The sequence below is a fragment of the Emiliania huxleyi genome (genome assembly GCF_000372725.1).
Source record: "Emiliania huxleyi CCMP1516 unplaced genomic scaffold EMIHUscaffold_594, whole genome shotgun sequence".
Classification (NCBI taxonomy): domain Eukaryota; phylum Haptophyta; order Isochrysidales; family Noelaerhabdaceae; genus Emiliania; species Emiliania huxleyi.
The window spans coordinates 44123-55483 of NW_005197543.1; the positions used below are offsets into that span (position 1 = coordinate 44123).

The following is an 11361-nucleotide window of genomic DNA, read 5'->3' on the forward strand; positions in this document are numbered from 1 at the left end:
GGTACCGTACAGGAGGATACCTTTACGCAGAAGCAGTAGTCGGCCGAGTGTATGGTACATGACAGTATAGAGAGAGAGGTCTGTAGATAGAGTGAGATAGTCGAGAGGAGCGATGGAGATAGGGAGAGAGAGGGGGAAAGAGAGGGAGAGAGGGAGAGAGAGAGGGAAAGAGAGAGAGAGAGAGAGAGAGAGAGAGAGAAAGAGAGGGAGAGAGGGAGAGAGAGAGGGAGAGAGAGGGAGAGAGAGAGAGAGAGACCCGCACGAGAGGAGCACCTCGATCGCCTCGGAAGCGTCCCGCGCGGCCGCGGCATGGCATGCGGTGCGGAGCCGCTCGTCACGCGCGTCGGGGGAGGCGCCTAGCCGACACACGAGCCGCGCGGTGGCGAGGAGCGCCGCCCTGTCTGGACACGTCCGGCCGGAGCCGCGTCGCAACGCGGGAGAGAGGCACCGTGCGAGAGCATGGCCGCCGCAGCCTCGGCCGCGTTTGCCCAGCCGGCGAGCTGGAGCGGCGGGACACCGTGCGCTCCTCGCGCCTAATTAAGTGCTCATTAGCTGCTAATTCGCACTGAAGGAGCGGCGGGACACCGTGCGCTCCTCGCGCCTAATTAAGTGCTCATTAGCTGCGAATTCGCACTGAAGGAGCGGCGGGACACCGTGCGCTCCTCGCGCCTCGGGCGTGGCGCCGGCGTCGAGCAGCAGCGAGGTGAGCTGCGGCTGGTTGAGTCCGCAGGCGGCATGCAGCGCGGTGACGCCGTTCGTGTCGGGCGCGTCCACCTTGTTAGGGGTAGGGGTAGGGGTAGGGGTAGGGGTAGGGGTAGGGTCAGGGGTAGGGTCAGGGTTAGGGGTAGGGGTAGGGGTAGGGGTAGGGTCAGGGTTAGGGTTAGGGTCCAGGGTCAAGGTAAGGGTCAGGGTTAGGGTAAGGGTTAGGGTAAGGGTTAGGGTAAGGGTCAGGGTCAGGGTTAGGGTCCAGGGTCAAGGTACGGGTAAGGGTTAGGGTAAGGGTCAGGGTCAGGGTTAGGGTCCAGGGTCAGGGTAAGGCTCAGGGTTAGGGTAAGGGTCAGGGCCACCTTGGCGCCGCCCGCGAGCAGTTCGCGCATGCAGCCGGGCGAGCCGTCGCCGGCGAGGACCGCGAGGTGCAGCGGCAGCACGCCCGCCTCGCCCGCCGCCACCTCTGTCTGGGCGCCCGCGCCGACCAAGCACTTTACCCGGTCCTCGTCCTGCTCCAAGACTGCGTGGTGGAGGCGGCAGAGGCCGTCCTCGTCGGGACTGGCGAGTGCCGCAACGAGCACCGACTGGAGCCGGTCCAGCGCCTTGGACACCGGCCGCGGACCCGGCCTCGACGCCTCTCGCGCGAGAGCGCCTTGTAGCTCCAGCTCCGCCTCGAAGAGGCGCTCTCGCGCCGTGGAAAGCTTCTGCAGATCTGGCCCGCCACTCCGGCGGTTGGGCGGCGAGCCCGAGGTGGCGGCTGCCGCAGCGAACCCCAGGGCCAACATGCCAGGCGAGAAGCCGCGACGACCCGGCAGCAGGTGTGCTCGTTCCACTCCGAGCGAGCGAGGGCGGCCAAAGAAAACGGGCGTATCTAAATGTGGGTGCTGAAATTCTTTTTCCCCCCGCGGCAGCTCGGATTAGCCATCGACATAGCCATCTGGTGATGCGCTTCGTCGTCACTCTCTCCCTCGCCACGCTGGCCAGCGCCTTCACGCTGTCTCCCGCACTGCCGCGCTCCTGCGCCTCCGCGCGGCCGCTCGGCGCGCCTCCGGCCGCTGCACTCCAGCCTTCGCGCAGCCCGGCGCCGGCGATGGGCCTCTTTGGTCTGGGGTGGCCCGAGCTGGGAGTGATAGGGGTCGCCGGGCTCTTCCTCTTCGGGCCTGAGCGCCTAGCCGGGCTCGCAAAGGATCTCGGCAAGCAGTCCGCAGGCCTCAAGGAGGTTGCCGAGTCGTTCCAGGAAGGGTGCGCGTATAGTGGCCCGCCAAGGGGGAGGTGGGGTAGCGCCCGTGCTCACGCTTCACCGCCACCGGCACAGGATGGCGGAGGCGGAGGCGATGCCCAACCTCAAGTCGGCGGAAGCGGACGACCCTCCTCGACTTGAGAAGGTGGCAGAGGAGGAGAAGCAGGACGCGAGATGAAGGGCGTGGCAGCGTCCCGGCCGTCCGTCATACTTTTGCGGGCCAGTGTGATCGTGTGGCCTCGACGGCCCAGAGCTAGCATGGCATGCCGCCAGAAGGGGTAGAGAAGCGCGCTGGCAGTCTTGTGTGGGCTGTGGCCTGCGCGCGCCCAAGCGCGGCCAGTGGAGGCTGGAGCGTGAGCTGTCTCAGTCTAAGACAAGTCTCAGTCTAAGAAGGTTGTCGTGGCCGCCACACGCCACAACAGTCAACTGACAACTCGACGTTGTGGTGTATAATACCTCGCGTGAGCCCGTGGTGAAGTCTGAAAAGACGCTCAGACGGCGCTAGTGATATAGTCCCACGGTCCCCCCCGTGTCGGATCACGGATGGACGACCCCCGGCTACGGCTCTAGTCGCCGACCACGCACCCACAAAGAACCCCCTGCACAAAGATCGCACGGGCGGGGACCTGTTCCTTTTTACCCATCTCCTGGTAGAGGTGTCCGTTTTATTTATTTATTTATTTGCGTGCGCGACCGGGCGACCGCGAGCGCGGCCGCGCTCTCACGAGCCACAAAGCTCCCTCCCAATCCACAGTACACCGGGGGTAGACCGTCGGTCTCTCAACGACAGACTGAGTCTCACTCAATCTCAAACATCGCAGGGCGGGGCGGCGACGGCGACGCGGCCGGCAGAAGCCACCGCACGCCGTGGCGCGGCGGCTACCTGCTGAAGCAGCTCTCGTACAGGAATATGATGCTCATCCCAATGTACTGGTTCAAGTCGATCATCTTTGGCCGCGACATCTCCAACGGCTACTAGCGGCAGCGCGGGCCCTGGAGACGTGTGTGTATCCGGACGTGACCCTGAATTGTGAGTGATTGAACACACCAGTTCTTGAGGGAGGGCGAGACGATCGAGGGGTCCCGTACCATGCGGAATCGACCCTATCCAGTGCTCAAGTGCTCAGTGATGAAAGGCGAAAAGGATAGAGCTAGCTCTACCGCGGACTTTGCCAGGACAGAAAAAGGGACTTGTCCAGGATAGCCCGCGCGGATTGCAAGCGCGGATTGCAAGCAGCAGCATTCGGCCTTACCATCAGGTCGGCATCGCACGCCACGCCCGAACCATCTGTCGCCTCTCCCCACCACGGTCACCCGCTTGCTACTCCGCGCTTAGCCGGACACGCCGCCAACGCCTGCGACAGCTGCCTGTCACGTTGCTCTCACACGCGACCGCTCTCACACTTGCCGCCTGCCCGCCTGCGTCTGACTGGCCCACCCCACAGCCACACCTGCTCATGCCTGCTCCGGCTCACACCCCGCTTCGGCCCTCCCGCAGAAACGATGATGAACCTCCGGACGATGATCCTGGCCATTCTGGCCGCTGAAGCAGGAGCCGCGCCCGTTCTGTCGCGCGGGAGCTGGACGGCGTACCCTTCGTACAACACCTACGACGGAGCTGGGAGCTACGAGCTGGATTCAGACACGTCCGCGATCAAGTACGAAACCGCGCAGGACTGCAAGGACCGGTGCGAAGCGGACTTTTCCTGCCAGTGCGTGACGTTTCAGCCTGCAACGGCAGCCGCTCCTAGCAAGTGCTGGAAGAGGACGAGTTGCGTCCCGGATAAATTCGCCCAGCAGGAGGGCTACACCGTGTTCATGAAGGACGGTTTCTCGCCCTCCACCTCTACCTGTGCCCTCGGCCCCAATGTCCGCGTCGTGACGGACATGGGCTTCGACGACATGGGTGCGTTCTCGGTTCTCAACGCTGCGGGCTGCACCCCACAGAAGGCCTTGACTGTCCAGGGCATGATGCCCTCTAGCTTTACGGGCGACTTTTCCAGATTTCTGACTTCATGGCTCGGAGATCTCACCGAGGTGCATCAGGGCCCGCCCGACGGCACTTGCTACACGGCGCCAGGCGGCCTGAAGGAGCCTTGCCAGCCTGACCCCTCCTGGTTGGTCGGTTACCGCAAGACGATGCACGGGAAGATTGTAAACATGGCCCGCTTGCCATGGGACGAGACGGAGGAAAAGTTCATGCCGTACAACGAACAGAACGACGATTTCTGGAAGTGTGAGGAGGACGAATCCTACACTCTGCTGGTGATCAGCCCCGAGTCAGCCGTGGCAACCCGTCTCCTGGGAGACAAGGGGTCAGACACGTTGAAATGCATCAAGGAGATCGTTTTCATGGGTGGCTTGTTCGGCAATGAGCAGCTCGAGCAGACGGACCCGCAAACAATTGAAAACGCAAACGGTCCCGTTCACGACGTGAACGACTCGTCGAATCCCGCTGACCTCACCGAGACGAACGTCGTTTCTGACGAGGCCGCGGCACGTGCTTTGTGGGTGGACAAGCTGAAAGCCGTGAACAAGGTGCCACTGCGAATCTTCTCCCTTGAGACCGCTTCCTGCGACCGTGATGGTCTTCAGAGCATCCTTTTCAGTGGCCAGACAGGCATTTACAAGGACACAGACCAGGGCAAGGCCGAGAAGCAGGGAATCAAGAAGCTCTTGGAGAAGGTGTCTACCCATGATGAGAACTGGTGCGAACACCCACCCAACATGCTTGGCCAGATGGTCTGCAGTCACGACGAATGCATCGTTGCGACGCTTGATTTTGATGTTGTCTCAGCCACATACATCTGGCGTGGCGACGAGCAGAAGGACCCGCACACGAAAATCCACTTTGAGCAGATCAGTCCGATGGTGGACCTAAGCACGGCCGTGACGACGTACGAAGCATCCACCGACAGCAACGTGTGGCTCGCGACCAGCTTCGATGCGCCAGCGTGGTTCGAGCTGCTCGAGGGCAAGCTTTCCAACTTTTAGCTAGCTCCGTCTTCTGATTTTGTGTCCATTGTCCTGTCCGCCTTTTGTGACTCTGTGTCCATTACTCTGTGCCCTGTACTCTGTAGATTAGCCCCAGCCGCTGCGGTCCCCGTGTTCATTGCACCCCACCCGCGGCTTACAGTCATACGTCATAGCTGTGTTCATTATGTTCCATGGAATTCCTTGATGTTTTACTTCCTGGACGACGGACCACAGCACCCGGGGCAGGTCTCTAATGTCTCTAAACAAGGAACAAAAAGACGGCAGTGAGGGTGTGTGAGAGAGAGACAGTGCGGGCGCGTTCGTTAGGGACGGACGGACGAACTAGTTATACACAGTTACTCGTATGATTGATGGAGAGCGCGCTACGAATACGCACGCTGGCGCCGGGCGGCGGCGGCGGCGCCTACTCGAATACCACTCACCATCCATGGCACTTTGCGCCCTATCGCCCCCCCCCCCCCTACACTCTGAGATAGGTAGATCACACCACCACTGCTTTCCTTCACCCGCAGGCGAAAGGGAAACGCAACTCGAAATAATGGGCTTGCCCATCCCGGAGTGGTTCAGAAATGTCGGAGGCATGTCGGCCCATGTTCGCGATTTTGATGGCGTTTACCCTCATTGCACGTGAACCAGACCGCGCCGGCCACGCAGTGCTCGATCTTTACCGGTATGAGACCGGTATTTGGCGATATTTTGATTTGACTGATAGCACTGTCTGATCCAACCAGAAAGAGCCGTCGAAGAGCCGTCGAGCTACATGAGACCCAAGCAAGTCGTCGTGATGTACCAGAAAACGAAACCAGCACCAACAGAGGAGACGAGATGGGGGCGGAGCCGCGGCTGAAAAAGGCTAGGAGGGGAGGTCGGGCCCCGCGCCCGTCACACAACTATCGGGATGCGACCAGAAGGAAGGACCGAGAGGTGGGGGAAGACGTCCCGAAGTGAAAGTTGGGAGACCACGAAGAAGGGTCCGGAGTGGTGAGGCGCCGGGTGTGGGCGGGCGTCGAGTCCGTGTCGAGTCCGTGTCGAGTGTTTACTAGCTCCGAGTAGAGGGGGCGTTCTGCTGCTAGGGGAAACCTGGAGCGCGGAGCTAACCCTCGGAGACCCGTGTTTACTTTAAGGCCCTTGCCCTGCGAACGCGCACCCCCGGGGCTAGGGCTCTCTAGCCCGTAACCCGATGCCAATCATCCGGCCCGCTGGGTGCGCTTCTTAGCTCCCCGGCCCTGGATGTGCGGTTGATGACTGCACTCCAAGTGCTCCAAGTGCACCAAAATTGTGACCCCAGGATCGACATTGATTTCTCGCGCCTACTTTCGCTGCTTGAGACTCGCCAAATAGATCCTGCGTCTATGACCGTGTGCAACGTCAAGTCGTGAACCGCGACAAGACCATCGCGCCAAGCGCGACTCTGTTGCTTTATGCGGCAGCATTCAACGTGACTCTTGCCGTGGATGGTTAGTGACCGCGGTTGCTTACGCAATGCTACACCGTGAGCTGAGCTTCACCAGCCGTTTCTCTTCCTTCCCTTGCCTTCTCTTGCCGTCCGTTCTCTGTGCGCATTCCACTGCATGCGGCATCACACGCGTCTTCTGCCGGGCGCGCATCTGAACTCGTACCAGGTACTCGAGTAGGCCATCGCTTTGCTGAGAGATCAGGCGCCTGAATGGCGACAGTGAGCGTCTCCTACTTATGGATTGCGCTCGAGGTCCGAGGAGCGCAAGAGCGCGCCGCAGGCGAAGCGATTTTTTGGGCGGCAGGCTCTTCCAGTTTATCTTGTGATCACGCTCGAGCCTGTGAATAGGCCCCGGAGGCCTCAACCCTCAACTAAAGGGTTGAGGGGGGGTCTCAACCGTCAACCAGATGGTTGAGGGGGGGCCTCAACCCTCAACCCCTCAACCACCCCTCTGGGTAGAATCTAGAGTCCTGGGTAGATTGTTGGCAAATCAGGACACAGAGCTCAAACAAACAAACAAACATCTCTCTCTCTCTCAGAGCTCACACAAATTCACAGATATGCAGGATTTCTTTCGCGGTGCCTCGGGAGATACTGGAGATGCATGCACAGGCACATGTATGCACATGTGCATGTGCATGTGCATGCACATGTATGATGAGATACGGAGCCCCCATGATGTGTTCACACAACGTCCGTGAAGCGTGAAGTGCAAAATCCCGTACTCGGCCGTGGCGAAATCGACGTCGTAGGCAACCCGCACCCGCGCTCGCCACCTCCACCCTGGCTCGGTCACCGCTCCCGCGCCGAGACCTGGCTCGCTGGCTGTATGACGCAGGCTCCGCCCAAGCCTGGTATCGCGCCCGTCGAGCTGGCCATCTCGTGTGTCTTTAGCGTGTTCTTTACCACGAACGCGCTTCTCGACCTCTCAGCCGACTTGTGGGCGCTGGACGCTCCGCGGGCGCGGCTTGCCTTTCTGCGGGACTGGTATGTCTTTCGGCAGTGGTCGCCCATCGTCAGCCCGATATTCCTCGCGCTGACGCTGCTGCTGCCATTCGCCGTCTTCACGCTCTGCAAGGGAGCGCTGGAGAGCATCTGCGGCTGGCGCAGCGCCTCTCGCCTCCGCCACACGGTCGACATTTTGGAGGCCGTCATCCTGGTGGGAGTCATTCTTCCGATCGGGATCCCGGCCGCCGTCTCGGCGCAGGAGGCTCTGATTGCCGCGTGCAAGGGCTCTGTCACCGGGGGCGTGAGTGGCGGCGGGCCCCTCGGCTTCTTTAGCGCAGACACGACCGCCACACTCCGCCCCGGGGACATGTCGGCGTGCAAGGCGAGCGCCGCAGAGCTGCCGTCGCCGCACCTGCTGATGGTCGCGCTCAACTTGCTCATGTGGGCGTGCGACGTCTTGCGGTACAGCTGCGGCGGTGCGCCGGCCGGCGAGGAGAAGAGGGACTAGAGCAGGGCGGTTGTATGTTACGGCCACGCGCAGCGTCGCAGATGCACGGGAGAGAGAGAGCGCGCGGACCCACACCACACATGCCCGGGTCTCTTTTATGCTAATTTTGTACACATATGTGTCTGTCTCTCTCTCGGGGGGGCGGCCGCCAGCGCCACACCGACCACCGTGCACCGCGGACCGCGACCCTCCCCGAGCTTCGCCACGAGGCACGACACGCTGCGCGGCCGCACGGCCCCGGCCGCTCGCTTCTCGACGTGCACTGTGGACATATATGGTCATGGAGCGCGCCGCCCTCTGGGGGGGGCGGGGGCCCTAGGGCGCTAGGGGGTACCCCGCATCGCGCATGCGGGGGGGAGATGGGGTCCCGCAGCCCGCCGCAGGCGCCGATTCTTTTTTTTGCGCGATTTTTCACTTGTTTCATGGGAATTCGGCGTACTCTTGCGGCCATGCTCACGCCTTGGCCCTTGCGACATTCTGTCGGCGCTGCTGACCGTGCCCTGCTGCACAATTGACCACCTGCATAGCTCGCGGCCTTAGTATCCAGCATTCAGTGACAACCTGATCGTGCGGCAGTAGGAAGGTCCTTCCAGCGCGTGCACGCTTCTGACGCAATGCGCGTCACAAATTGCCTCAGATCGGCTGCTGGCACTCTCGAGGCTATGCCTACTGAACAGCCTCGCGTGCATGGGCAGTCAAGAGGGACCACGCACCTTCTCAGGACAGCGCCGGTGCCTCTCTCTTGGACCGGCAAACGTGGTGGTCTCGTCACCAATGTGGGACCAGTGCGGCGTCGCGCCATCGACAGCTCTGAACTGCGCCTCACCACTGACCGGGAAGGCCGCCAAGTGGGCCAGCACCGGTCGCACATTGTGGCAGCAGTCAGCAGTGCATGTCTGATAGCTAGAGCAGCCGCATCAGGGTCGCAGGGTCGGATCGTGTCAAGCCTCTCGCCCGGCCGGCCGCGTGCAGACGTCGGCCTGTCTGCTGCCTGCAGTGATCTGTCGGCGGTCAGTACGACCGATCAGGTTAGAGTTTTCTTATGGTTGGAGGGTCTATCTGTATGTACTCCTCGAGATCTTTCCAAATCTGCCCTCTACTTAACCGTACTTGATCAAGTCGGTGCTAGGGGAGACTAGTGTGGAGCCGGGGCCCCCCGTTTCCGCACTGCGGCGCGGCGCACGGTGCCTCCGGGGGCCCCCGCCTCCCCCAGAGGCGCCGCCGCCACCCCGCGCTTTTATTAATCGTACGGCTTTAATCGTTTCGACACCGCGCTCGTGCGTGGTCGTGGCCGCTCGAGCCTCTGTCTCTCGAGCGTCGAGGGCCTCCCACGCCACGAGCGCGCGCAAGTGGCGACGGAGCGGCGCGAGCGAGGCCGAGAGCCCGAGGCCGACGGAATTTTAGTACGTAGGTTCGAAAAGCATTTTACAACCTTCAAGAGAAATCCTTCCTTGTTAGTTTGACTGTTCGGTGCTATTTTTTCGCGCGACCCTGGCCAGGTTTCCAATGTTTTGCGGGGTATGGTACGATCGGCCAACCCAGCTCAAGACTATACCCCCCCCCCGCCTGCTGGCAGACCTGCTTGGGGGTATGGTATAGTCTTGGGCGGTCAGGACCATACCCCCGCACCCCTTTGGGCCCGCACCATTTATTGTATGTGTGTGAGTGAGTGAGTATTCTTGATACGAAACCACGACGACACACACCAGTCGACTCGCATCGGTTGCCTCCATGAATGGCGGAGCTAATCTCGCGTCCACACGCACAAATAGCATACCAAACCGCCCGGAAAAAAAGTTGGCGCCTTTCGGCGACGCGTTCGTGCGAGCATTCGCGTGCGAGCATTCGCGGCTGGCACTGACCATGAGCCTCGGCTCCGACAGCGTCGCCACAGCCACCAGCGTCGCGGCTGGGGTCGGTCCGAGCAACGAGCACGAGAAGGCGCTCGACTTTGCAAACTATTTCGTCTCCTACGGGTACATCTACCACCAGAAGGCGACCGCCTCCTCTCCTCTTCCCGCACCGCCACCTCTCCTCTCCCCGCAGCGGCTCACTTGCACCGCGCTGCATCTCGACCGCCGCATCTCTCCTCGTTCCGCAGGATATGCTCCAGGACCGGCTCCGGATGGAGGCGAGACGCAGAGCCGCCTCGCCCGCGCACTCGACACCGTGGCGCGCCATCAGCCCCGCCTCCTGCTCTCCCCAGGGCTACCGCACCGCCATCCTCAACAACCGCGCCTGCTTCGAGGGCAAGGCGGTGCTCGACGTCGGAGCTGGCTCGGGCATCCTCGCCATCTGGGCAGCTAAGGCGGGCGCGCGCGTCGTGTATGCTGTCGAGGCGACGTCGATGGCCAAGCACGCACGCCGGCTCGCAGCGGCAAACGGTGTCGGCGACGTGGTCGTGGTGCTCGAGGGGTACATGGAGCAGGTGACGCTGCCGGAGCAGGTGGGCGCGAGCAGAGGGCAGAGAGGGAGGAGAGGGAGGAGCAGAGAGAGAAGAGAGCAGAGAGCAGAGAGGGAGGGAGAGAGGGAGGGAGGGGAGGGAGAAGGAGCCTAGCCTCACCTCTTGGCCGCAGGTAGACGTGATTGTCTCCGAGTGGATGGGCTACTTCTTGCTGCGCGAGTCCATGCTAGACCCCGTCATTGCAGGCGCGATCTCCCCATCTCTCCCCATCTCTCCCCACCTCTCCCCACCTCTCCCCACCTCTCCCCACCTCTCCCCACCTCTCCCCACCTCTCCCCACCTCTCCCCACCTCTCCCCACCTCTCCCCACCTCTCCCCATCCCTCCCCATCTCTCCCCACCTCTCCCCACCTCTCCCCACCCCTCCCCACCTCTCCGGGGCAATACTCGACCCTGTCCTCACAGCCCGAGACAAGTGGCTCAAGCCGGGCGGCGCGCTCTTCCCGTCGAGCGCGTCCATCTACCTGGCGCCGCTCTGCAGCAGCCTGTACGCGCCAAAGCTGCGCGAGTTCGAGCGAGAGGTGTCGGGGTGGTCCCACTTCAAGGACTTCATGGGGCGGGAGAACGGCGTCGACATCAGCGTGCTCGACGCCGAGTGGCAGCAGGAGCAGCACCCCCTCCTGGACACTTCCTAGACCCGTCCTAGACACTGCTTAGACCCTTCCTCGACCCTTTCCTGTGGCCACGACATGCCCACGACACGGCTACGATATGGCCACGACACGCCCACGACACGCCCACGACATGCCCACGACACGCCCACGACATGCCCACGACACGCCCACGACGCGGCGCCCGCGCCGCACAGGAGCAGCCGACTACCTGCTCCACCGTCTCCCCCTATCTCCCCCTACCTCCCCCTATCTCCCCTACCTCCCCCTATCTCCCCCTATCTCCCCCTATCTCCCCCTATCTCCCCCTATCTCCCCCTATCTCCCCCTATCTCCCCCTATCTCCCCCTATCTCCCGCACAGGAGCAGCGCGACTACCTGCTCCACTCTTGCCTCTGGCAGCTCATCGACCCGGCCGAGGCGGGAGATA

At 62.2% G+C, this 11361-nt stretch overlaps 3 protein-coding genes across 3 annotated transcripts in view; 2 read left to right on the top strand and 1 right to left on the bottom strand.

The window, feature by feature from the left end:
- EMIHUDRAFT_120208 (hypothetical protein) overlaps window positions 1-1493 on the bottom strand; it is a gene marked incomplete at both ends in the record, with an annotated part of 2947 nt that extends 1454 nt beyond the window's left edge. Inside the window, 3 exons of the mRNA XM_005764371.1 lie at window positions 274-356; window positions 654-774; window positions 1068-1493. Coding sequence (XP_005764428.1) covers window positions 274-356; window positions 654-774; window positions 1068-1493 — 630 coding nt within the window. The remainder of the gene's footprint in view (window positions 1-273; window positions 357-653; window positions 775-1067) is intronic.
- A 2599-nt stretch (window positions 1494-4092) lies between these two features.
- EMIHUDRAFT_371406 (hypothetical protein) lies at window positions 4093-5134 on the top strand. The gene has a single exon (XM_005764372.1). It carries the CDS (start codon window positions 4148-4150, stop codon window positions 4940-4942), a length of 795 nt encoding a protein of 264 aa, XP_005764429.1. The 5' UTR covers window positions 4093-4147; the 3' UTR covers window positions 4943-5134.
- A 2096-nt stretch (window positions 5135-7230) lies between these two features.
- On the top strand, window positions 7231-10955 carry EMIHUDRAFT_120211 (hypothetical protein; the record flags this gene model as incomplete). Its single annotated transcript, XM_005764373.1, has 5 exons — window positions 7231-7825; window positions 8761-8885; window positions 10064-10303; window positions 10434-10496; window positions 10737-10955. 5 exons carry the CDS (start codon window positions 7231-7233, stop codon window positions 10953-10955), a joined length of 1242 nt encoding a protein of 413 aa, XP_005764430.1.
- Window positions 10956-11361: the final 406 nt, after the last annotated feature.

Excerpts from the sequence above, each read along its gene's own strand:
- EMIHUDRAFT_371406 (XM_005764372.1), top strand. The coding sequence starts at position 4,148 with ATGCCGTACAACGAACAGAACGACGATTTCTGGAAGTGTGAGGAGGAC.